Source organism: Capricornis sumatraensis, chromosome X (assembly GCF_032405125.1).
Source record: "Capricornis sumatraensis isolate serow.1 chromosome X, serow.2, whole genome shotgun sequence".
NCBI classification, from domain to species: domain Eukaryota; kingdom Metazoa; phylum Chordata; class Mammalia; order Artiodactyla; family Bovidae; genus Capricornis; species Capricornis sumatraensis.
Genome location: NC_091092.1, coordinates 103,251,042 through 103,278,367, shown reverse-complemented (window position 1 = coordinate 103,278,367; position 27,326 = coordinate 103,251,042). Strand labels below are relative to the sequence as shown.

At 44.6% G+C, this 27,326-nt stretch overlaps 1 protein-coding gene and 1 non-coding gene across 2 annotated transcripts; one reads left to right on the top strand and one right to left on the bottom strand.

Moving 5' to 3' along the window:
* Positions 1-317: 317 nt before the first annotated feature.
* Positions 318-25,326, bottom strand: CXHXorf38 (chromosome X CXorf38 homolog). Its single transcript, XM_068962983.1, has 7 exons — positions 25,111-25,326; positions 24,809-24,943; positions 18,346-18,465; positions 16,430-16,579; positions 14,863-15,036; positions 976-1,138; positions 318-536 (listed from the first exon to the last, which is right to left on the bottom strand). The coding sequence occupies exons 1-6, from the start codon at positions 25,324-25,326 to the stop codon at positions 977-979; spliced, it is 957 nt and encodes a 318-aa protein (XP_068819084.1). The 3' UTR covers positions 318-536; position 976.
* Positions 6,604-6,675, top strand: TRNAW-CCA (transfer RNA tryptophan (anticodon CCA)). The gene has a single exon. It is a non-coding gene; the product is annotated as a tRNA-Trp (tRNA).
* Positions 25,327-27,326: the final 2,000 nt, after the last annotated feature.

Sequence of the window (27,326 nt, the reverse complement as noted above, 5' to 3'; positions counted from 1 at the left end):
TAACTGGAAATGCTGGCAAGAAGGAAGGATTTCTATCTCAACATCAATACATCACAGCCCACCTGTGGGCATCCTCACGATTGAGACTCTGAGGCAAGGGTGTGTGTGCCAATGGGCAGAGAACTTGGCGTGGCCCTTCACAACAGGCCTGGCCGAACACAAGCCTAGTTACTGTTGAAGCAGTTAGAGTTTTAGGAGCAGAAAAGAATGTCACCTTTTAAAGAGCAACACAAAACGAAAAACAAAACCTGAAAAACAAACCACAACAAAAAAAAAAACCCTGGATGATACCAAGTTTGGTACAAGAGTATCTAATATTTTTTGGTTGGTACAGATAACACCACCAAGCTTGTGAATGTTAAAAAAAAAATAATACTCCCAAAGAGTCAAAGGAAAGTCCAGGAGAAGACAATACAAATCCCTTTTTGTTTGAGTGGAGTACTCGGGAGAGTTTTTCCTTTTGCCCAGAAAAGGATGCCTGAGATGGAAGCCTGGGCAACTTTCACAGAACACGCCTGATCTTTTGGAAGGTCGACCTAAAATAGAAGAGAACATTTAATTTTCTTCATGAGGGAAAAAAGTAAAACACTGAATACCATTACTTTAATGAGCTTTTCTTATGAAAAGTAACAAGTTGCCATTATTAACGTCACAGCTAAGAGCAAGGCATCACTGCTATCATTTTAGGACTGAAGCGCTTTTTGATTGTCATAGAGTTGATTCATGTCAGGCTAGCCGAATGACTTCAGGTATACTTGACTAAACAAAGCTGGCAGGGAGTTTATTTTGAATCAGTTCAGATGTGAGACCCATCAATTAGAAAGAGCACAAAGCTCCGTGTTCTTTCTTTCAAATAACAAGGACACAGTGAAACTTCAGATGAGACCATGTGTGCTATGGCCTTACCTAAGGGAACAGACATCAAAGAGACAAGGCCATTCAGTCCTTATTTAAATATCATATGCTTAAACTCACCTCAGGCCTTCCCTTCAGGTGTCTGTACCCCAGGTTCCTTTGAATCTGGTTTTAGATGCTGTTGACGGAGGCTGTCCAGCTTCTGCATATCTTCTGTCAGACCATTTCTAAGATCCTCATTGTTTCTTAGAAATTCTTTCACCACTTCCAGTTGGTTTAAGATCTGTACGAAGAAACCATACAATGCACAGCTTAGCTAATTTTATAGCAGACTTGAAATTCAGATGAAAAACTTAACTAGCTCCAAGACTGAGTCCTGCTCCTGTGTCTACCGATAGCTGGTTTGGGGACCATACAAGTTAGTGTTTACTTGCCTCCTTAAAAATTTTTGCTTTTAGGGGTTAATATCCAAAATATATAAAGAACTCATATGATTCAATAGCACAAAAACTACCCAAGTTAAAAATGGACAAAGGACCTAAACAGGCTTTTTCCCAAAGAAAACATACAAATGGCCAACAGGTACATGAAAAAGTGCTCAATAGCACTAATCATCAGCGAAATGCAAGTTAAAACCACAATGAGGTATCACCCCATACCTGTTAGAATGGTCATCCTCAAAAAGAGAGAACAGATGCTGGTGAAGGTGTGGAGAAAAGGGGTGCATGAGCACTGTTCATAGAAAAGTAAATTGGTGCACACACTTTGGAAAACAGTATGGAGGATCTTCAAAAAATTTAAAGAGGAACTACCATATGATTTAAAAACCATACGTTTAAGGTCAGGAGGGGCAGTGGTGAGGAGATACCCCTCGTCCAACGTAGGGAGCAGCGGCTGCGCTTTGCTGGAGCAGCCGTGAAGAGATATCCCATGTCCAAGGTAAGAGAAACCCAAGTAAGACGGTAGGTGTTGCATGAGGGTATCAGAGGGCAGACGCACTGAAACCATAATCACAGATAACTAGCCAATCTGGTCACACTAGAACCACGGTCTTGTCTAACTCAATGAAACTAAGCCATGCCCATGGGGCCACCCAGGACGGGCAGGTCATGGTGGAGAGGTCTGGCAGAATGTGGTCCACTGGAGAAGGGAATGGCAAACCACTTCAGTAATCTTGCCTTGAGAACCCCATGAACAGTATGAAAAGGCAAAATAATAGGATACTGAAAGAGGAACTCCCCAGGTCAGTAGGTGCCCAATATGCTACTGGAGATCAGTGGAAAAATAACTCCAGAAAGAATGAAGGGATGGAGCCAAAGCAAAAACAATACCCAGCTGTGGATGTGACTGGTGATAGAAGCAAGGTTCGATGCTGTAATGAGCAATATTGCATAGGAAACTGGAATGTCAGGTCCATGAATCAAGGCAAATTCGAAGTGGTCAAACAGGAGATGGTAAGAGTGAACGTCGACATTCTAGGAATCAGCAAACTAAAATGGACTGGAATGGGTGAATTTAACTCAGATGACCATTATATCTACTACTGCGGGCAGGAATTCCTCAGAAGAAATGGAGTAGCCATCACGGTCAACAAAAGAGTCTGAAATGCAGTACTTGGATGCAATCTCAAAAACAACAGAATGATCTCTGTTCGTTTCCAAGGCAAACCATTCAATATCAGGGTAATCCAAGTCTATGCTCCAACCAGTAACGCTGAAGAAGCTGAAGTTGAACGGTTCTATGAAGACCTACAAGACCTTCAAGAACTAACACCCAAAAAGATGTCCTTTTCATGATAGGGGACTGGAATGCAAAAGTAGGAAGTCAAGAAACACCTGGAGTAACAGGCAAATTTGGCCTTGGAATGCAGAATGAAGCAGGGCAAACACTAATAGAGTCTTGCCAAGAAAACGCACTGATCATAGCAAACACCCTCTTCCAACAACACAAGGGAAGACTCTACACATGGACATCATCAGATGGTCAACACCGAAATCAGATTGATTATATTCTTTGCAGCCAAAGATGGAGAAGTTCTATACAGTCAGCAAAAACAAGATCGGGAGCTGACTGTGGCTCAGATCATGAACTCCTTATTGCCAAATTCAGACTGAAATTGAAGAAAGTGGGGAAAACCACTAGACCATTCAGGTATGACCTAAATCAAATCCCTTATGATTACACAGTAGAAGTGAGAAATAGATTTAAGGGACTAGATCTGATAGATAGAGTGCCTGATGAACTATGGAATGAGGTTCATGACACTGTACAGGAGACAGGGATCAAGACCATCCCCAAGGAAAAGAAATGCAAAAAAGCAAAATGGCTGTCTGGGGAGGCCTTACAAATAGCTGTGAAAAGAAGAGAAGCAAAAAGCAAAGGAGAAAAGGAAAGATATAAGCATCTGAATACAAAGTTCCAAAGAATAGCAAGAAGGGATAAGGAAGCCTTCCTCAGCGATCAATGCAAAGAAATAGAGGAAAAGAACAGAATGGGAAAGACTAGAGATCTCTTCAAGAAAATTAGAGATACCAAGGGGACATTTCATGCAAAGATGGGCTCGATAAAGGACAGAAATGGTATGGACCTAACAGAAGCAGAAGACATTAAGAAGAGGTGGCAAGAATACACAGAAGAACTGTACAAAAAAGATCTTCACATCCAAGATAATCACGATGGTGTGATCACTCACGTAAAGCCAGACATACTGGAATGTGAAGTCAAGTGGGCCTTAGGAGGCATCACTACGAACAAAGCTAGTGGAGGTGATGGAATTCCAGTTGAGCTACTTCAAATCCAGAAAGATGATGCTGTGAAAGTGCTGTACTCAATATGCCAGCAAATTTGGAAAACGCAGCAGTGGCCACAGGACTGGAACAGGTCAGTTTTTCAGTCTAATCCCAAAGAAAGGCAATGCCAAAGAGGGTTCAAACTACCACACAATTGCACTCATCTCACACACTAGTAAAGTAATGCTCAAAATTCTCCAAGCCAGGCTTCAGCAATACATTAACCGTGAACTTCCAGATGTTCAAGCTGGTTTTAGAAAGGGAAGAGGAACCAGAGATCAAATGGCCAACATCCGCTGGATCATGGAAAAAGCAAGAGAGTTCCAGAAAAACATCTATTTCTGCTTTATTGACTATGCCAAAGCCTTTGACTGTGTGGATCACAATAAACTGTGGAAAATTCTTCAAGAGATGGGAATACCAGACCACCTGACCTGCCTCTTGAGAAACCTATATGCAGGTCAGGAAGCAACAGTTAGAACTGGACATGGAACAACAGACTGGCTCCAAATAGGAAAAGGAGTACATCAAGGCTATATATTGTCACCCTGCTTATTTAACTTATATGCAGAGTACATCACAAGAAATGATATACAAGCTGGAATCAAGATTGCCAGGAGAAATATCAATAACCTCAGATATGCAGATGACACCACCCTTATGGCAGAAAGTGAAGAGAAACTAAAAAGCCTCTTGAGGAAAGTGAAAGAGGAGAGTGAAAAAGTTGGCTTCAAGCTCAACATTCAGAAAACGAAGATCATGGCATCTGGTCCCATCACTTCATGGGAAATAGATGGGGAAACAGTGGAAACAATGTCAGACTTTATTTTGGGGGGCTCCAAAACCACTGCAGATGGTGACTGCAGCCATGAAATTAAAAGATGCTTACTCCTTGGAAGAAAAGTTATGACCAACCTAGATAGCATATTCAAAAGCAGAGACATTACTTTGCCAACAAAGGTCCGTCTAGTCAAGGCTATGGTTTTTCCAGTGGTCATGTATGGATGTGAGAGTTGGACTGTGAAGAAAGCTGAGCGCCAAAGAATTGATGCTTTTGAACTGTGGTGTTGGAGAAAACTCTTGAGAGTCCCTTGGAGTGCAAGGAGATCCAACCAATCCATTCTGAAGGAGATCAGTCCTGGGATTTCTTTGGAAGGAGAGCGAGGTGGGAGGGGGTTTCAGGATTGGGAACTCATGTACACCTGTGGTGGATTCATGTCAATGTATGGCAAAAGCAATACAGTATTGTAAAGTAAAATAAAGTAAAATTTTAAAAATAAATAAATAAATAAAAGAGACTGAAAATGCAAATAAATAAATAAAGCTGAAACTCCAATACTTTGGCCACCTCATGCGAAGAATTGACTTATTGGAAAAGACTCTGATGCTGGTAGGGATTGGGGGCAGGAGGCGAAGGGGACGACAGAGGATGAGATGGCTGGATGGCATCACGGACTCGATGAACGTGAGTCTGAGTGAACTCCGGGAGATGGTGATGGACAGGGAGGCCTGGCGTGCTGAGATTCATGGGGTCGCAAAGAGTCAGACACGACTGAGCGACTGAACTGAACTGAACTGAACCATATGATTTAGAAATTTGACCTCTGGGAAGGTATCTGAAGAAAATGAAAACATCATGCTGAAGAGATATCTACATCTAACATGTTAATAGCAGCATAATTCACAATAGCTAAGACAAGGAAACAACTTGAGTGTCCATAAACTTATGAATGGATAAAGAAGATATGGTACATATACACAATGGAATATTACTTGGCCATAAAAAGATGGAAATCCTATCATTTGAGACAACATGGATGGACCTGGAGGGCATTATGATAAGTTAAATAAGTCAAGCAGAGAGAGACAAACACTCCATGATCTCACTTATATGTGGAATCTAAAACAAAAACAAAAATATAAATTCTTAAGAAAAGAGATCAGATTTGCAGTTACCAGAGGTGGGAATGGGTAAGTGAGTAAATCTTAAGTGATCTTACCACAAGGTAAAAAACATCTTTTTCCCTTTTTGGGGCATCTATATGAGATGATGTCATATAAATATAGGAAGTCCCCTAGAAAAAAATTTTTAAACATTTTTTTTTTTGCTATAAAACTTCCTGAATAGGTATATACCTATATGTGTGTGTTTATATACATATATAAATATACATATCTACGTATGTATACATATACATATAAATATGATATATATGTATATAAAAAATAAAATGAAGCCCTTTCATTTTGAATTTTGTATCCATTTATTATAATTAAATATATATATACACATACATATGAGGGCTTCCCTGGAGGCTCAGTGGTAAAGAATCTACCTGTCAATGCAAGAGATGCACATACATACACATATATGTATGTACACACATACACAAATATATACACAAACACATATAAGTGTATACAGTCACACATATAGATCTCTTTCATTTTGAATTTTGTACACATGTATGACTATTAAAGTTAGCCAAGGCTGTGGTCCTAGTGTGATTAGATTGACTAGTTTTCTGTGAGTATGGTTTCAGTGTGTGTTTCAGACTGGTTTCTAATAGGAAAAGGAGTACGTCAAGGCTGTATATTGTCACCCTGCTTATTTAACTTATATGCAGAGTACATCATGAGAAATGCTGGACTGGAAGAAACACAAGCTGGAATCAAGATTGCCGGGAGAAATATCGATAACCTCAGATATGCAGATGACACCACCCTTATGGCAGAAAGTGAAGAGGAACTAAAAAGCCTCTTGAGGAAAGTGAAAGAGGAGAGTGAAAGAGTTGGCTTAAAGCTCAACATTCAGAAAATGAAGATCATGGCATCCGGTCCCATCACTTCATGGAAAATAGATGGGGAAACAGTGGAAACAGTGTCAGACTTTATTTTTTTGGGTTCTAAAATCACTGCAGATGGTTACTGCAGCCATGAAATTAAAAGACGCTTATCTTCCCTGGTGGCTCAGAGGTTAAAGCGTCTGCCTCCAATGCAGGAGACCCGGGTTCGATCCCTGGGTCGGGAAGATCCCCTGGAGAGGAAAATGGCAATCCACTCCAGTATTCTTGCCTGGAGAATCCCATGGACAGAGAAGCCTAGTAGGTTACAGTCCATGGGGTCACAAAGAGTCGGATACGACTGAGTGACTTCACCTCACCTACTCCTTGGAAGAAAAGTTATGACCAACCTAGATAGCATATTCAAAAGCACAGACATTACTTTGCCGACTAAGGTCCGTCTAGTCAAGGCTATGGTTTTTCCTGTGGTCATGTATGGATGTGAGAGTTGGACTGTGAAGAAGGCTGAGTGCCGAAGAATTGATGCTTTTGAACTGTGGTATTGGAGAAGACTCTTGAGAGTCCCTTGGACTGTAAGGAGATCCAACCCGTCCATTCTGAAGGAGATCAGCCCTGGGATTTCTTTGGAAGGACTGATGCTAAAGCTGAAACTCCAGTACTTTGGCCACCTCATGTGAAGAGTTGACTCATTGGAAGACTCTGATGCTGGGAGGGATTGTGGGCAGGAGGAGAAGGGGACAACAGAGGATGAGATGGCTGGATGGCATCACTGACTCGATGGACGTGAGTCTGGGTGAACTCCGTGAGTTGGTGATGGACAGGGAGGCCTGGCGTGGTGCCATTCATGGGGTCGGAAAGAGTCAGACATGACTGAGCGACTGAACTGAACTGATGACTATTAAAAATGTCTACATATGTACATTTATTACTATTCAGTATTTATAAAATATACATACCTATTCACTAGTAGTAAATATACTGGTATAAAATTCAAAATGAACACAGGGTACAAGGTAAAAAGTTGGTTCTCTTTCACATCCTGTCCCCAAGTCACTCAGCTCCTCTTAGAGGTGACCACAGTGAAGTTTCTTGTATCTCTTCCAGAGATATTCCATGCATTTACATGTGAACACATGTATATGTGCACACATTTTTAAAATTCCAGTTTTACTGAGATGTAATGGGCACATACACATCTTACAAAAACACAAATGGCAGCATATTAGATGTTATTCAACTGATTTTTTTTCTGTATCAGAATATAAAGAGTGGCCTCATTTTTTTTAATGGCTAAACAGTTTTTTAGTTATGGATGTTTCATATTTTAACATATTATTTCAAGCCTTCTGCTAAGAGAAATGCTGCTGTAGTAACTAACCTGGGACATGTGTCATTTTGCATAAAGTGACAGGTTATTTCTAGGATCTACTTTTAGAAGCAGAATGGAGTTTTAATTAATAGAGTTTTCTGTTTTAATGTTAATAGATTTTGCCAAAACTGTCATCTCTAGAGGTTACAGCAATTTAAACTCCCATCAGTAACATACTTCCTGACATTTAAACTTAATAAAAGTATGTACTCTCAGAATAGTACCACAGACACGTTTTCACTTAGCTTATCCCAGGATACCCTCAACTGGTCACTGTGCTTATCACAAAGAGGAAAGTTATTAACCTTTTGGGGGTATGGTGAATTTTTTTTTAAATAAGAGACCCCCCAATTCCAAACTAGGTCAAGATGATCAAAAAGTGATGGAGTACCCTACTCCTAGCAGAGTGGTGGTTCTTAAATTTTAGAGATGTACCCAATTGATTCTGGTTCCGGACGCCTAGTGGAGAACACAAGCAGGCACCAGATTATTGTGATGTGAGAGAATGAGAGAGTCAGATGCAGAATAATGGCTGCCAAAGATGGGAAGGAGGGGAAGACTGGCAGGGACTTGGTGCCAGGATGAACAGGGAACAAAGCTGAGGTCTTCAGGTAGGTTACTAAGTAGATGGGGATGTTCCCTTCAGCTGGAGCTGGGTTTTGTTTTTTTTTTTTTTTCAATTTATGTTTATTTTTTGGCCAGGCATATGCGATCTCAGTTCCCTGACCAGGGAACAAACTCGAGCCCTTGCAGTGGAAGCTCAGAGTCTTAACCACTGAACCACCAGGAAGTCCTAGCTGGAACTGTTTATTACATGGCTAGAAACAAGCCTACAGCCCCTGAAAGACTGCTGTTGCTGTTGTTGTTTAGTCACTAAGTTGTGTCTAACTCTTCGTGACGCTATGGACTGTAGCCCACCAGGCTCCTCCGTCCATGCGATTTCTCAGGCAAGAATACTGGAGTGGGTTGCCATTTCCTCCTCCAGCAGATCTTTCTGACCCAGGGATCAAACTCGCCTCTCCTGCTTGGCAGGTGGATTCTTTACCACTGAGCCACCTGGGAAGCCCCGCCTGAAAGATGTGTGCTGTGCTTAGTCGCTCAGTCATGTCTGACTCTTTGCGACCCCATGGACTGCAGCTAGCCAGGCTCCTCTGTCCTCGGGAATTCTCCACGGAAGAATACATGCCCTCCTCCAGGGCATCTTCCTGACTCAGGAATCGAATCAGGGTCTCTCACATTGCAGGAGGATTCTTTACCAGTGAGCCACCAGGGAAGCCCCTTAAATAAATTTGCAAACCATAAAGATGTGCAACGAAGCTTATATCAATGATGTTATTCACAGTGGACGTTAGTCACTGTGGGTACTGCACTGTTAGCGCTTTTTGCCTGTGCCAGGCATTCTAGATGCAGCCCAGGGTCCTTCCCATTACTGTATTCTCATCAGATGCCTGAGACCATGCTGGCCTGGTCTCTGCACTAAGATGGACTGGGGTCCTCCCTCCCCAGAGACCTTCTCATTTGATGTCTTGAGAGCTATGATCCTTTATGCTGTCACCTCCTGACCCTCTCTGCTCTTGAAATGTGCTTCACAGAGGTGATTATTTTAGCTTGGGGGGAGGATAGAGTCAAAAGGAGGTTTTTTTAATTATTAAGAATGGGGAAGTCTTGTGCACCTTTATATGTTAAGTGGGAAGAGGAAGTAAAGGTGGAAAAACTAAGTACTAGAAAAGTATCAAATGCAGTTGGACAAACTTGGGTATTGAAACCCAGCTCTGTCACTTAACTAGCTGTGTGACTTTGGGCAAGACTTGACCTCTCTGAGCTTATTTCCATATATGCAAATATAGGATGACCATACATTTGCCAACCAGGATTCTTGCAAGGGTTAGATATAATCTACTAAAAGCACATAGCACTACATCTGGTACATTCCTTCCTTCTGACAATCATTTAACAAAAGTATCGTGAGAGTTAAATGGATAACTCAGAAGCTGGAATGAAGACTGCCAAGGGGAATTATCAACAACCTCAGATATGTAGATGATACTACTGTAATGGCAGAAAGCAAAGAGGAAGTAAAAAGCCTCTTGATGAGTGTGAAAGAAGAGAGTAAAAAAGCTGGCTTAAAACTCAACATTGAAAAAACTAAGATGGATCCAGTCCCATCACTTCATGGCAAATAGATGGGGAAAAAGTGGAAGCAGTGACAGATCGTATTTTCTTGGGCTCCAAAATCACTGCGGTCAGTGACTGTAGCCATGAAATTAAAAGATACTTGCTCCTTGGAAGAAAAGCTATGACAAACCCAGACAGTGTTATTAAAAAGTGGAGATACCACTTTGCCAACAAAGATCCACGCAGTCAAAGCTATGGTTTTTCCAACAGTCATGTACGAAAGTGAGAGGTGGACCATAAAGAAGGCTCAGTGCCAAAGAACTGATGCTTGTGAATTGTGCTGAAGACTCTTGAAAGTCCCTTGGACTACAAGATCAAACCAGTCAATCCTAAAGGAAATCAATTCTGAATGTTCATTAGAAGGACTGATGTGGAAGCTGAAACTCCAATATTTTGGCCACCTGATGCGAAGAGCTGACTCATCGGAGAGGACCCTGATGCTGAGAAAGAATGAGGGCAGAAGGAGAAGGGAGCGACAGAGGATGAGACGGTTGGATGGCATCACCGACTCAATGGACATGAATCTGAGCAAACTCCGGGAGATAGTGAAAAACAGGGAAGCCTGGCGTGCTGCAGTTCATGGGGTAGCAAAGAGTCAGACGTGACTGTGTGATTGAACAATTCTGAGCCTACTATGTGCCTGGTAGGCACTATTCTAGGCAAAAGATGGTTAGTGAGTACTCTCAGCACGTAAGCCAAAACCCCTGCACTTGTCTTTGACGCCTTTCCTTCTCTCACACGGCATGTGTGCCCCCCCAGCTTCTCATCACCTCTACTCTTCACCCTTCCACCCTGGCCCGAACTACCACCCTCTGACCAGGTAACTGTGGCAGCCTCCTAACATCTCCCTAGTTCCATCTTTGGTCCCCGGACAGCATTCTCTACATGGCGGCCAGTGTACTCCTTTTATTGTCCTGCAGCGTTGCTACCATCTCAGGAGGAAGAGCCTGGGTCTACCCAATGGCTCACAAGGCTTCCCTTCTATCTGCTCCTACCACACTCCCCCTATGCTGCTCATATCGCTGTGCCCTCGGCCTGAATGCTCCTCCTCCAGATCTGCCACCTGTCACAGCCCAACACCTGTCCCCATTCGGCCACTCCTGATCCCCACACTCTGCTCTACACAGTCCTCCTCTCTCTAAATGCCCCATCATTACTGATTACATGGACCGTTTACCATCTGTCTCCCCCATGGGGACCTTTGTTTTGTTCACTGATGCACGCCAAGCTTCTAGAACTGTGCCTTGCACACGTCAGCACTCACTCATGAACTAAATCTGGACTTTAACAAATGGAGTGTCAATTACATCCTTTCCCCACCTGCCTCGACTGCATTCTATTGCTGTCCTTTCTCCCCAAGCTTCCCTATGAAAGTGGCTCCCCCACCAGGGTTTAAAAAATCAGTAATGATTTTAAAGAACAAACACATGGACACAGGGGGTAGGACTGACATATATACACTACAGTGTGTAAACTAGATGGCTGGCGGGAAGCTGCTGTATATAGCACAGGAAGCTCAGCTTGGTGCTCTGCGATGACCCAGAGGGACGGAAAGGGACAGTGGGGGTGGGAGGGAGGCTCAAGAGGGACAGCATATATATATATACATAGAGCTGATTCACGTCATTGCACAGCAGAAACTAACACAACACGGCAAAGCAATTATTCTCCAATTTAAAAAAAACGATGTGCAAGGTCTTTACATGTTTGTTAGCCACTTATGGCACTCGACGTTCTTTTGCTGAACTTTGAGCCCCCGAGATCCTAACAAAGCAGATGTGTGTGAAGGGCTCTTGGGTGGCACCTGCTGCTCCCATTTGGCTCTGAGGTGAACCACCCTAGCCCTGCAGCTCTAACGAACACCAGAAACATTCACCAAAAGAGTCCCGTGCTCATAATACAACCACTGTCTTTCTTGATTCCTTACTGCACGTTTTCTCATATTTTAACATCTCAAATGAGATTGCACTTTACGATTCATAGCACGAGCTTGCATGCTAAGTTGCTTCAGTCGTGTCCAGCTCTTTGCAACCCTATGAACTATAGCCCTCTGGGCTCCTCTGTCCATGGGATTCTCCAGGCAAGAATGCTGGAGTGGGTTGCCATGTCCTCCTCTAGGGGTCTTCCTGACCCAGGGATCGAATCTGTGTCTCTTAGTCTCCTGCACTGACAGGTGGGTTCTTTACCACTAGCGCCACCTGGGAAGCCCACCATGTATCTTACAGTAAATGAGCAGCGTTTTTTTTCTTTGAAAGTAACTGAATCAGTGATGCGTCATGCAATTCATAGTGTTTTACAGTCACTGAAATTTGGTTTATCAAATCCTCTGACTTTGGAAACTAACCCAAAAGAATGTGAATAATCATACATGGTGCTAAAATTTCAAAAGAAGTCCTTTCCACGCATCGTGGATAGACAACCTGCAGCTTCTGAGATAACGTGCTAATCAAGCCAAACTTATATTGTGATCAATTGAAATATCAAAAGAAATGCCATGGTCTACTGAACAGAAAGCATGAAAAATGAGAATTTATCACCCCTATCTAGAGACTTTGGGACCCAGAGGACAAGTCAATTAACCCCAATTTCTTCTCTGTGAAATAGAGATAATGAGGGGTCAAAATTTCCAATTGCTAGCTCCTTGATGACACGACAGGAGACAGGATAACCACTGCGTGGCATGTGGGAAGGCAGGCTCAGGGTCAGAGGGGGGCAACCCCTGGGCCAGCCCTCATGCCTGAGCCCTGAGGCCTCTCACGCAGCAGCACATGCTCCTCAGGGTTGCTGTAAAGCAGCAAATTGCCAGGGTCCCTTCCCACTCTCAACTGACAGAGACTCCTGGTTTCAGTGTGTTGCTACTGATGCATTTTGCTCTTTGTTACGCAAACAGGAAAAGAACTGCAGCTCCCTCAAGGAAGAAGACAGAATTTCTGATGACCTGGGGTCCATGAGCCTGAGCGCCTGGTTTTCATCTGTTGGCCGACTTTGGGGGTTAGTTCTAATGGCATTTTCAAATAAAGCCAGATGAAACAGACGGATTTAGAAAATAGATTTCACAGTCTTATTCATCATCTTAAATACCTATTGTGTGCCACGGTGGGTGTGCCCCCAAACCAGTGGTATCCAGTCCCTGTGCCAAAGGAGTCCATCAAGCTGAGTGAAACACCTGGGTCAGGGTCAGGCGACTTAACAAAGGCACATGGGCCAGTACAGAGCATGGCCTCAAAAAGGAAGTACACACTTCGGACTAAAATATGCTGTGTTTTATGCGACAGCCTGGATGGAGGCGAGTTTGCGGGACAATGTGTACGTGCTGTCACTTTAGTCACATTCGACTCTTTGTGACCCCACTGACTGTAGCCCGCCAGGCTCCTCTGTCCATGGGATTCTCCAGGCAAGAATACTGGAGTGGGTTGCCATGCCCTTCTCTAGGGGATCTTCCTGACCCAGGGATTGAACTTGCGTCTCTGTCTCCTGCATTGGCAGGTGGGTTCTTCACCACTACAGCCACCGGGAAAGCACTTGGGGGAGAACAGATATAAGTATATGTATGGCTGAGTCCCTTTGCTGTTCACCTGAAACTAGGATAACATTGTTAATTGGCTATATTCCAACACAAAATAAACAAGTTAAAAGAAAGTAAAGTTCAAAATCAGCCTATTAAAAAAATAAATAAAACACGCTGTGTTTAACGAGGTTATCAGCAAAACTTTCCTCGGACAAAGTGGAATGGACAGATAAAATGACCTGTCCAAGATCTCCTGGGAATCTGGAATTCTAATCCAGCAGGATATTTCTAAACCTTACAATATAATTCTATTATTCTTAACTTTTTAAAATACCTTGCCTGTAACAAAGGAGATTCCTAGCTCCTGTACTTGAGACCCTCATTAGCCTGCGGTGTCCAGAGCTAGAAGCCTTGTTGATCCTTTAAACTTTGCCACCTCCTGCTGGGTCCAAGAAATCTCACTGGCAACTACAAGCCATCAGCTTTGCCCAGCAGTGCCTCCAGAACTTGGCTCCCTGTCCCCTGCACACCTCTAGTTTATGTCCTTTTTCTCTCATCCTCACACAACTGCAAGAGCCTCCTGGCTTGTCTTCAACCTCTGATTGCACTAAGACTTCACTTTGCAAAAGCCATGATCTAATCTGTTTCATTTACTCTCTCTTGCTTTAAAACCTCTGTTGGCTGCCAACTGCTTTGAGGGAATAAGGTCCAAACCTCTCAGTGTAGCACAGAAAACCTTTCAAAATGTGGCTTTGAGTTGCCAGACCACCCTCACACCTGACCACACCTCCCTCCTACACTGCTTTGTCACTGTCCAGCCCAGGCTAGTCTTTCATGCCTTGGCAAGTGCTGTTTCTTCTGCCAAGAACGCCCTTCTGCTCTTGCCAATTTTCCAAACTCTGATTTGATTCTTAGTCCCAGTGATGGACAGGGAGGTCTGGCTGCAGTCCATGGGGCTGCAAACAGTCGGACACGACTGAGCGACTGAACCACCACCACCACCACCACCCAGTGAAACAGCATCTCTCAGCAAAGCTGGTTTTGCAACCCCTTCTCCCCACCTTGACCTGCAGACACTCCCCAGAGCCTGAGGCTCAGGATTCCGTGGTCACCCTTCCTGTAGTTTTCCACTCAGTGGCACATACTAGGCACCCAAATGTTTGCTGATCAAGTGAAAATATTTAAGGGTAACAGGATTTTATGCCAAAAGAATATTCATGTCTGGAAATTATTTGACTTTTCAATCAGAAACATAACCAGTGACAAGTTAAAATGAGCTACTCTTCCTCCCTGGGGCCTTTCTTTACTTTGTTTACTCACATAAAGGATATAGTGAGATTTTGAATTTTGTATTTTTTTTACCTCTTCAGGCAACACCTCTTGTTCTTTTACTTGAAGATAGAGCTCTTGAAGTTTTTCCTTTAGTAATTCCATTTCTATCTCGTTTACTTGGCTCTCACTCAGGTAAACTCCTTTGTCACACCCATCTCGCTGATCTTCCTCAGGGATGTAAACAGCCCAGTCAGATGTCAACAGCTGTTGGGTTACCAAACAAATAGATGAACTGAATGGAAAATATATTAAAAAAAAAGAGAGAGAGATATTCCACTGGGTTACATAAATGTGAAAGGGAAAGTCACTCAAGTCATGTCCAACTCTTTGCAACCCCATGAACTATACAGGACTATACATTCCCCAGGCAAGAACACTGGAGTGGGTAGCCGTTCTCTTCTCCAGGGGATCTTCCCAACCCAGGAATTGAACCCAGGTCTCCCACATTGCAGGAGGATTCTTTACTGTCTGAGCCACCAGAGAAGCCCAAGAATACTGGAGTGGGTAGCCTATCCCTTCTCCAGGGGATTTTCCCGACCTAGGAATCAAATCCGGAGAAGGCAATGGCAACCCACTCCAGTACTCTTGCCTGGAAAATCCCATGGGTGGAGGAGCCTAGTGGGCTGCAGTCCGTGGGGTCGCTGAGAGTCGGACATGACTGAGCGACTTCACTTTCACTTTTCACTTTCATGCGCTGGAGAAGGAAATGGCAATCCACTCCAGTGTTCTTGCCTGGAGAATCCCAGGGACAGGGGAGCCTGGTGGGCTGCCGTCTATGGGGTTGCACAGAGTTGGACATGACTGAAGCGACTTTGCAGCAGCAGCAACAGGAATCAAATCAGGGTCTCCTGCATTGCAGGTGGATGCTTTACCAGCTGCCCTACCAGGGAAGAATTTATAATTAAACATTGTTGACTGGATCCATTCTAATATCATCCCGTGACCACAGAAAAGCTGCTCAGATGAATCACAATTCTGACTTCATGTCAACATGCTTACTTTCTAAAATTTTGTTTAAATCTAATAAGCTTTAAATTCTAAATAAGTGACTGTGAACTGTAATATATGATGATCTTTTACTTCTATCTAGCTTGTTTCATTTTTTCTATTTCATATTCAATACTCCCACTTGATTTTGTTTCTATTTTCCAATTTCTCCATGTCTTTGTTTTTTGATATTTTTCTCAAGCTTTGGTATACATATATATAAATAATTTGTATAATATATATATTTTAAGAAAACATGAATTTTTGCCTAAAAACTTAATGACATTTTGATTCCACTTGTTTGACTTAGTATGAATAGAATGCTAGATTTCTAATTTAAAAAATAGATATGCAACAAGTAACAAAGGTTTATTGTATAGTACAGGGAACCACAGTCAATATCTTGTAATAACATATAATTGAAAATAATTTCAAAAATAACATACATGTACATGTATAACTGAATCATCTTGCTGTGCACCTGAAACATTGTATGTCAACTATACTTCAATAAAAAATATATATTAAGAAAAATAAATAAATAAGTGACTGTGGCTTCTTTTACCTCCCCTTAGTTCTTTATACCAGAACTGCTAAATGTAATTTTTACCTGTTCTATTTGGGAGTATACTGCCACAATCTCTGGGATATTCTTGAATTCATTTAGAAAATTTTGGATCTTCATCTGAAAATCTCGTAGCCATACAGAAGATACTTTCATCTCTGAAGAATGCATGATCTCGTTACGACACTTAATCACCTACAGAAAGGCAAAAAAAAAAAGAGAGAGAGAGAGAGAGAGAGAAACCTTCAAAATCCAACAGTGGGGTACACTGAGATTTTGGAGCTCCAGAGAAAAATCACAGAAAGGCCTTGTTCATTCTAAAATCCACAAGTGTGTGGCCTGCAGGTGTTGCCAAGGCTTATTCAACCCCCTGTCATTTGAAGACTAAATTAATCAAGGTAAGAAATATAAACAAGAGTACAACTGTCCTGAGTCCTTGAACTCTTGGGTGAATCTCTCTTACACAATCCTCCAAATGCCCTAACTTAAAATCACCCGCCAGGGTTTTCATAGTGGTTCTGTGGTTAAGAATCAGCCTTGCAATGCAGGGGACACTGGTTCGATCCCTGGTCTGGGAAGATCCCACATGTGTCCATGGTGATGGGCATGGGCAGCTGAGCCCATGGCCTTACTACTGACCCTGCATTCTGGATCCCCTGAGCTGCAACAACTGAGCCCATGCACCACAACTACTGAAGCCCCAGAGCCCACGCTCCACGAGAGGCCGCCACAATGAGAAGCCCGCATACTGTAACTAGAGAGGAGCCCCTGCTTGCTGCAACTAGAGAAAAGCCCACACAGCAACGAAAACCCAGCAGAGCCAAAAATAAATACGCATTTTTTTAAACACCTGCCAAAGAGCAAGAGTATTGGCTACTGGCTCTGAAAATACCCAAAGGCTGAAGCAGACAATGCAAAACTATTTTAATGTTAATATATAATTCCTGCCCAGTCTTCCAGATTCTTGATGAAAAGCTATCAAAGGGGTCAGTTTTTTATTGTGACAGTTTTTGTCTTTGCTGATGGTAAAGGACTCTCAGTCCCTTTGGCCGCTGGCATGCTAGCAAAATATACATTCATTTCTGCACCGATTATAAATAATCTGTGTGTGCCATATACACTTTTTAATGATCCTCAGAGTAACAAATGCACCAGCACTGTCCTCTGGTGAAACAGAGACAGCTGAAATCTCCCAGAGGATGTCTGACAAGCACAGTGATCTGTTCTGACACTGTTTATCTACTCATGTTTATATTTTCTTTAGGTCAAAGTAACTTGGTCTTTCAACTGTTTACGCTTCCCTGGTGGCTCAGATGGTAAAAACCTGCCTGCAATTTGGGAGACCCAGGTTCAATCCCTGGGTCTGGAAGATCCCCTGGAGAAGGTAATGGCTACCCACTCCAGTATTGCCTGGGAAATTCCATGGACAGAGGAGCCTGGAGGCCTATAGTCCATAGGGTCGCAAAGAGTCAGACACGACTGAATGACTAATACTTTTACTTTCAACTTGGTCTTTCAACTGTTAGCCAATGAGATTGAGAAGGGCAGGACTCAAATACTAGCATCCAATGGAGAGAATGATGCATTGCTCTGTATTTGTTTTTTTAATATGGAAAATTACTTTGCCTCAGTTTATGACAGAACAGGGAGGAGAAATTTGAGGTTTGCCAGTTTAGTGACACACAGTACAACGGCAAGTTGTTTAACAACTTGGGAAAGTTCAATCAGGGAGAGCTGAAGGGTCAGCTGCTTTCACACGGGGGTTCCAGACATCACAGCAGGTACATGTGACAAGAGCGCTGCTCACCTGCTCAGCAATGCCAACGGTGGACCCAAGTCTAACTCCTCTGTGCACCACTGTCTGGGGGAAAGACTGTGAGCTCCACCCACGTGGCTGCTTTAGCAACACAGGGTGTGGTTCCTGCTTGGCAGCATCTGCTTGGCAATGTGAGGGTTCTTACCTCTGTGACTTTTCTTCGATCAACCACGAAGTGATCGCAGGAGTTGATGAGATTCAGAAGAGCAACTGCGTCACATTCCTCAGGTCCTGTTTTGTCTGCCAGTCCTCGGGGCATGAAGGCCTGCAGCAGGGGAGGCCCAAGAGGCTCATGAGTCTCCTCCAAGCCAGAGACATCTATCTACACGGGGCTAGTGGAACAAAAAACGTTATCTGCCTGCTCCCTCAAGGACGACTGAAACTCTCTTGCTGAAGTTAAATTAGAGCCTCATGAGTCCACAATGCAAGTCAGGAAACACTGCGGCAGCCAAGCCTCAGCCCAGGGCAATAACTGAAGAGCTGCTTTATCTGTCCCCCTGCTGGTAGAGACACTTCTACACCTGAGCTAACTGTCCTTTCTTAACAGCATATAATAAGCAGGAGGCAGGCGTAGGAAGCAGGCTTCCCCGGTGGCTCAGTGGTAAAAGAATCTGCCTGCAAGGCAGGAAACCAGGGTTCGATCCCTGGGCTGGGAAGATTCCCCTGGAGAAGAGAATGGCTACCCACTCCAGTGTTCTTGCCTGGAGAATTCCCATAAACAGAAGAACCTGGCGGGCTACATTCCACAGCAGAGTGCAAAGAATCAGACAGGACTGAGCATGCAAAGAAAGAAAGGAGTAGAAAACACCCATTTATTCCCCCTTAAGTTTCAGTGGCTGAGTTGTTAAGATAATTTAAAACTAATACTTTGCTCCAAAGTGAAAGTTCAGTATGGTGGTAGAATGTGAAGAGTTTGGGCTTTGGAATGTGACAGAGCTGGGCTGCAAAACACTCTTCTGCCATTTGTCAACTGCGTGACCTTGGGCTAGTTATCTATCCTCAGATCTCTCATCAGTAAACGGGGGTAACTGTCCTCATCTACCTTGAAGGATGTTTTGAGAATTAAATGAGTCAATGCGGGTAAAGCACTTGCATGGTGCCTGGCACATCAGGATGCAGCTGCTGCTAAGTCACTTCAGTCGTGGCCGACTCTGTGTGACCCCATAGACAGCAGCCCATCAGGCTCCCCCGTCCCTGGGATTCTCCAGGCAAGAACACTGGAGTGGGTTGCCATTTCCCTCTCCAATGCATGAAAGGGAAAAGTGAAAGTGAAGTCGCTCGGTCGTGTCCAACTCTTCGCAATCCCATGGACTGCAGCCCACCAGGCTCCTCTGCCCATGGGATTTTGCAGGCAAGAGTACTGGAGTGGGGTACCATTGCCTTCTCCGGGCACATGAGAATACACAGGCCACAAATGTTGGCAATTATGATGCTGATGGTGTAAGGTAAGCAGAACCTACATAGGCATTACAGATGGAGTCCCAGGGTGTGAGATACTAGATACAACAGAACGGCCTCATTCTAGCATGATCTTGACTTTGGTAGGATTTTATGGTGTGGACCCACAAAATGGTGTTTTAACAAGGCTTGAGTATATTTCTTTCCTGAAATATTTCCAAATTTCTGTCTGAATGCACCAACTTTACCAAGCCACAAAAGAGTACATTCCTGCTAAGGGACTAAAAGAGATGACATATGAAAAATGACTCACAAAAAGAACTCTAAATAAAGAGACCTGCTGCCTTGACTACAAACACGTTTCTGTAGGCAGGCAATCAGCCACTTCCTATAGTGCTGCTCATAGTGCTATTTTGAAAAAGGCACGTGGCCGGGGCCAACGCCCAGCAAGGAGAATCAGGGTTGTGTTCCTGATAGTGGTTGAATGACACACCCTGGCTTCATATGACTGAGAATTTGTATACTGTACACTACGTGAAAGTGTTAGTTGCTCAGTTGTGTCTGACTCTGCGACCTCCTGGACTGTAAGGGACTATAGCCCTCTAGGCTCCTCTGTCCATGGAATTCTCCAGAGTATCTTTCCAACCCAGGGATGGAACCCACATCTCCCACATCTCCTGCACTGCAGGCGGATTCTTTACCATCTTAGCCACCAGGGAAGCCCCCATCACTGTCTCTATCTTAACAGACACTGCCATGTCCCAACCCACTGAAAGAAATTGATTATGGATGCTGCAAATGTTAACCAAAAACTAATGTATCACAGGCCAACTAATTTGAAGAAATGATGAAATGGAGAGGAAATGAAGAAAAGAAACATGGTTGAGAGGGCCATCCAAAGTGAGAGGGGCCTTAGTTGACTTAAGACCAGGCAGTTTCTCTTGCCCCTTACAAGGTATGTCCAGTCTGGCATTTTCTCACCAAAATAAACCCCATGAAGGTTTCTCCACATGAAGGTTTTATTCTAGTACTTTTTCCATTCTTCAGAACCAGAAGCCAATGAGGAGGCTCCACTGCCTCCTTGCTGCTGACATCTGTTTCTTAAAATGGCATTGATCACTGCTGCTTTCCAAATGTGACAAGCACAGGGTGAGAGACACACCTGACTGCCTCTCACTACCCACTCCTGAAGGGCTTCCCAGGTGGCACACTGCTAAAGAACCTGCCTGCCAATGCAGGAGACATAAGAGACCCAGGTTTGATCCCTGGGTTGGGAAGATCCCCCAGAGGAGGGCATGGCAACCCACTCCAACATTCTTGGCGGGAGAATCCCATGGACAGAGGAGCCTGGTGGGCTACAGTCCACGGGGTCACAAAGAGTCAGACATGATTTAGCATGCATGCATGGACCCCCTTCTGTCTCCTCACTGAGTAGTTGGAGAAATAAACAGGGGCCAGAACATGCTGGGCCTTACTGGCCTTGACATGGAGCCTGGAGTTTATTCTAAGGACATCAGGAAGCCATCCAAGGATTCTGGGCAAGGGAAGAAAGTGATCTAATTCCCACATGAAGACTGCACATCCTCCATCAGGGGTGAACAGAGCAGCAGAGGCAGGCAGGTAGGAGGCTGGCAGAAGGAGTCCAGAGCCATGACCTAGAAAGGGTGAGGAAGATTCCAAAAATAATCTGCAAGTACAAATATGAGGGGGAGAGGGTGGAAGAGATGAAGCAAGAATGATTGTAGGTGGTTGGTGGTGGGGCATGGGGACAGGCTGGGAGGGGGAGATGAAGAATCCTGCTTGAGAAGACAAAGCACCCAGGAAGTGAGGAAGTGAAAGCGTCACGTAACAGAGATGGGCCTCCAGAGCACAGAAGACAGCAGAGAGCTGTTCTGTTGGCAGAAATGTAGTATTTAATATCTCACTCCACAGGCCTGGGCAATATCCATGAGGGGAGGAGAAGCGGGGAACAGAAGAGGCCCAAGGAAGGCTAACCGACATTCAGAAGGAGCCTGAGGAGGAAGAGTTGGGGGGACAGGAGGATACTCAGAGAGGAAGATGTCTCACGGCCGGGATGGTTTCAGGAAGAGGAGTGGCCGGCAGTGTGGCAGTGCTGAATGTCTGAGAGGTAGGAAGGAGGAAGCTGGAGAGATGCAGTGGAGGGGCAGGGGCGGCAGAAGCCAGGGGGTAGTGGGTTGAAGAGTCAATGGGACTGGAGGAAAAGAGAATTAGGCATAACGCACTTTTTGAGAGGTTCTACCGGGAATACATATGGGAGGCAGTTAGAGAAATGGGGAGACAGCAGAAGGGAATGGATAAGGGGAGCTTTCATTTCCTTCTACAGTTTATTTTCCAAGTGTTTATTCAAAATTTTTTTTAAAGCAGCTTTACTAAGATGGAATTCATATACTATTATAATTCACCCACTTAAAAGTATACAGTTCTTTGCAATGACATGGATGGACTGTGAGGGCATTATGCTAAGTGAAATGTCACAGAAAGACAAATACCATATGATCTCACTATATCTGGAACCTAAAATAAACCCCCAAACCCGAGCTCACAGATGCAGAGAAGAGAGTGGTGGTTGCCAGAGGTTGGAGAGGGTGGAGGAAGGGGGCAAAATGGGTGAAGCAAAAGTTACCAACTTCCAGTCTTAAAATAAGTAAGTCCTGGGGATGTAGTATTTGAAAGTTGCTAAGAGAATAGGTCTTAAACGTTTGCATCAGAAGAAAAAAAGATTGTAACCACACACAGTAATGGATGTTAACTAGACTTATCATGATAACCATTTCACAAAGCATATATCAAATCATTATGTTGTATGCTTGAAACTACACCTCATTAAAAAAAATTAAGCATTTACAGTTCACTGGTTTTTGGTATATTCAAAGTTGTGCAACCATTGCCACAGTTGATTTTAGGACATTTTCATCACCCCCCAAAAGAAACCCTCTACCCATCAACTATTGCCCCCTCTTCTCCTCCAGGCCCTGGCAACACTAGCCTACTGTCTGCCTCTATAGATTTGCCTGTTCTGGACATTGCATATAAATGGAATCATACACTAACTATATGACTGGCTTCTTCCACTTAGCATGTTTTCAAGGTTCAAGAAAAGATATGGCATGTATCAGTACTTCACCCTCTGCCCCCATTAGTATCTTTATGTTACAAATACTTAATTTCTTTTTATGGCTAAATAATATTCCATTGTCTGGACAGACCACATTTCACTTACCCGTTCATCAGTTGATGGACATTTGTGTTGTTTCAACCTCTTGGCTAGTGTGTATAGTACTACTTCTTTGAATATCTGTGCACAGGTTTTTGGGCAGCTGTATGTTTCAATTTCACTGGGTATGTGCCTAGGAATGGCACTGCTAAGTCATATAGTAACTCTTTAGTCATATAGTAACTCTATATTGAATCTCTTTTCTTTTAAAAAACTGAATAGACCAAGGCAATACTAAGACTATTTGGAGTAAGACTATAGGAGTAAGCTGGCAGGTCAGAAGAGTAGATAACTGGAGATTCAAAGTCGTTGGGCAGGTGGGAGGGGATAAGGTCCAACACTCAAGTGGAGGGACAGGGCAGTAAGAGGAGAGATGCCCTTCCTTCTTTGTAGCAGAAGGAAGAAGATGGTGCACACAGAGATAGGTTGGTAAGTCTGGCAGAAAGACGAGGAAGCACGTATCTGGGGCTATCCGTGAACTCCAGGAAGCGAGAGCAAGATTAGAAACTGGGATCGAGGGTGGAGGGAAGGGCAGTAACAGTAGTCTCTGGGAAACAGGAGCCCAGGGAGAGACAGAGCCTGAGGGCAGGGTGTTGGGCGGGGGCTGGTGATTAAGAACTGAAATCGAAACTGATCAGCTCCCTTCGAGCTGAAGTAGATGATGCTGTCAGGAAGGCTGGAGTTGGGGCCTGGCCAATGCAGAGAAAGGAGAATAAAGGCCGAGAAAACTGCAAAGGACTAAACAGAATGATGGACCATGGAATCTGGGCTAGCCGAGGAGACAAAGGACGTGAGGAAGGCCAAGGCTGGGGACTGGGAAAGCAGGGGAAACCTCAGAGCTGTGAACATTGTATAGGGACAAGGGAGATGGGGCGGGAGATGTTAACAAGAGTGCTAAGAGTAAGGAGGCTGCTGGACACCACAGCTCCCTGTGCTGACACAGCCCCAGATGTGAGCCTGCAAGTGGGAGGCTGAGGTGGATGAAATCAGAGGATGCTCAAGCGGGGAGTCTAGAAACTGAGAAGATGGGGTTTGACTAGGTCTGCGGGTGACTGCAGTGATGAGGGGAAAGAGTGGCAGAAACAGGTGGCAAGGGCTTCAAGTGGATTCTGAGGGCATGAAAGCAGCAGCTGAGGGACCTTCACTCTACACCAGTAAAGGGTAGAGTTTTAAGTCTTCTTTTCTAGGTAAAAGTAGAAGCTGGCAATTCTATGGCAGAAAGGAAAAAAAAAAAAAAGAGAGAGAGGAAGAGGGTGTAATGACTGCTCCGTGATAGCCAAAAGTCTGGGGGTCACTGATATAGTCCAATTTCCTCATTTTTGAGGTTAAGGAACAGAGGCTGGCCCAGGACTGCACTTCTGATTCCGGTTTCCCAGGCACCTCCAAAGGTGAATGCAGGTTCGGAGGTGACTTCAACAGGCCCCTCCCACCACCTACCGGGCTTCTGGCAAATACCAAAAAGTCAAAAAAATTCCTCCATCTGCCCAGCTAGTGAGTCACAGCGCCAAGACCTGAAAACAGGCCTAATAAACCCCCTTCTATCTTGCTGCCTACCCCAACCATCCTCCCCAAAGTTTTATGCCTTAGCTGCGCACTCATGGTCCTTTCTATCTTTGCCCCAACTTTCTTTGCTTTATTCTGCCATCTACATGGCACCCTACAGACAGAACAAGCAATTCAGGAAGCCTACTCTCATAAACGCCTTGCCTGCTCTTTCCTCTGTGCCTGTGTTCAGGATGCTCGCTCCACACCTTGCCCCAGCCACACCTGTTGAAATCTTCTACTTCACCAAGCTGCGCTGGGTCCGATATAACAGCCCTGAACCACCTAGACACTAGATCAAAAGCCCAATCTCTCTCTCTGCATCCGCTTGTGAGGCTTCAGCTTCTACAGAGACCGGACAGAAGCCCCGGGCTCCAGGTAACGCCTACCTGGTAGGCCAACTCCTTATACCCTCCCGACCGCAGATGCTTACCTTGGCCACCTCCCAGGCGTCGACCGGCCACAGGGCCGGCCGGCAGTTTCCCCAGTGGACGTCTCCATTTCTGTTGGTGTGATGTTTCAAAATCTCCCGTTTCCACTCTGCGCACACCTGACACTGAGGCTGAAACTACAGGGGGCGGCGGTGAGGAGGGGCCCGGGAGGGAGGGGCGGCATCTGGGCTTCGGAGCCTCGGGTAACGCGGTCGGTTCGGCTCCGGGGAGGGCACGAGATACTGCACCCAGGGAAGGGGACGGGGTGAGGGGCGACGATCAAGACCGCGGGCCAGGTGCTCACCTGGCGGGCGCGCGGGCTGCACCGCGAGCCGCTGCTGCAGGCGGCGCGGGGACCCAGGCCGGGGGCGGCGGCGAGCAGGCTGCTGTGGAAGGCGAGCACCTCGCGGCCGACGAAGCCCTGCAAACAGCCGCGCAGCAGCAAAAGACAGTGGCCCGCTTTCACCCAGTTCTTATACTCGGCGCAGTTGAGGCGCACGGCCAGCTCAGAGAGCACCATGTCCAGAACTGGCCGGCGCGGCTACCGGGTGAGGGGCGGGGTGGACTGCCGTGCGCAGGCGCAGAAGCCTGGGAGCGCCGGAGGCAACAGAGGAGCCTGGGGCGTGGCCCCGCCCCCTTCCCGTGACTGGGTGTCCTAGTTTCCGGGGCAAGTCGGCCCCACCCCAGTCTTATAAGACAGCAGACACGTAAGTTCTTTGTCTGGTGCTTGCCCAGAAAGCCTCTACCTAAAACTGTCTCCCTCTTCTCTGTTCCCCGAAACTGAAACCTCACCAGGCCCGATTTTAGCTCCCTCTCCTTGAGCCTGTGCTCCAGTTCTCTTACTGTAAAGCTGTAGGCGGTGCTCGGGCTTCCCTGGTGGCTCAGATGGTAAAGCGTCTGCCTGCAACGTGGGAGACCTGGGTTCAATCCCTAGGTTGGGAAGATCCCCTGGAGAAGGAAATGGCAACCCACTCCAGTACTCTTGCCTGAAAAATCCCATGGACGGAGGAGCCTGGTAGGCTACAGTCCATGGGGTTGACTGAGACTTCACTTTCACTTTCTAGATGGTGCTCAAGGCCCAATTCTTGGATTACATATGTTCCTTGCGTTATATAGTTCTAGGAAGTTTACTTAACTGGATCCTAAACCTGCAGATTGACTGTAGCAAATCTGGACATTAGTTAAACTTGACCGCTGGCTGTCTGGACCGCGCACTTGTTTATGTGCCTGCTGTGTGCCAAGGTGACACAAAGCTCAAAAACTTCCGCCATTGGGCCACCTAGCAGAGGCAAACAGGACACCACATCACCTGGATTCTGGAGGGCTGCATCGTCCCAAGTGGGATGAGGACTTCTTCCACTATGGTTCTGAAGCATCGTTCTTAGATGATGATGATTTTGGTTATATGATAGCTGGAGCTCCTTGCATAGGGTAAGCTAAGTTCCCAATCAGTGCTGTAAGGGTCAGAAGGCAATGGCTTGTCAACTCTAAATGACAAGAAGTCATCTCAATTTTAGTTGCTTTTAGTGAGCTTCTTGACCTTGGAAAACATGTTAAAATTGCATGTAGTCAAAAGGCTCTGAGGGAAGAGTGTAAACGTTTGAAGTCTTCCCCTGACTTTGTTTCACAGCAAAGTGGCAGTGCTTGCTTTGACTCAAAATGCTGCTTCTTAGCTGTTTGATCTTAAGCAATGTTGATTTGATCTCAGCAAATTACTTCATTTCTCTGGGCCTCAGTTTATTCATCAGAAAAAGGAGGCCTACCCTGTTGGGTGGTTGTGACAAATAAAGACACTGCAATAGTTAGAATAGTGCCTGGATATAGTAAGCTCTCAGTAAATATCATCTATTATTTTATATTGAGCTAAATGTGCCCTTTCGGTCAGTCATTCCTGGGCAAGATATTTTAACAAATCACTGGCTACCTGAAAATGGAGGCATTTTATAGAAAACTGTGAGCAGATCAGTCTCCTGGAATTGTGCAGCACACAATGCTGGCTAGCCTCTAATTTCCCCTTAAAAACCTCAATGTTAAATCCATCCCAAGTAAATTTAAAATCATTTCCTTAGACAAAGTGTCCATTCCCATTAAACCAAAGGAAGAGGGAAATTCCACAGGGTACAATGAAATATACATTAACGTTTCTCCTTTCTGTTCCTTAAATTACCTGAATATAGGTAATATAAGTTCTCTTGTAGCTTCCTGTGTATGATTTTATATCAGGAACACTTTGATGATACTAAATGATTAAAGTAAAATGTAACAGGTATTTCTTCTGGGGAAGAAACCATGAAAGGAATTTCTTTCTTATGTTGAAATTGGATACAAATTTATAGTGGCAAAATTTTATTTCTTGAAGTTATCAAATCAATCATGACCCAAAAAATGACTAACAAACCATTTAGTATCCTTGCTTTACAGGTTACTGTGCTAACTGCAACATAGTAAAGTTATTAGTGGAATTTAAATTCAAAATCATGTATATTTTAGTTATGCCTGCACTTAGCTCACTCGGTGTTA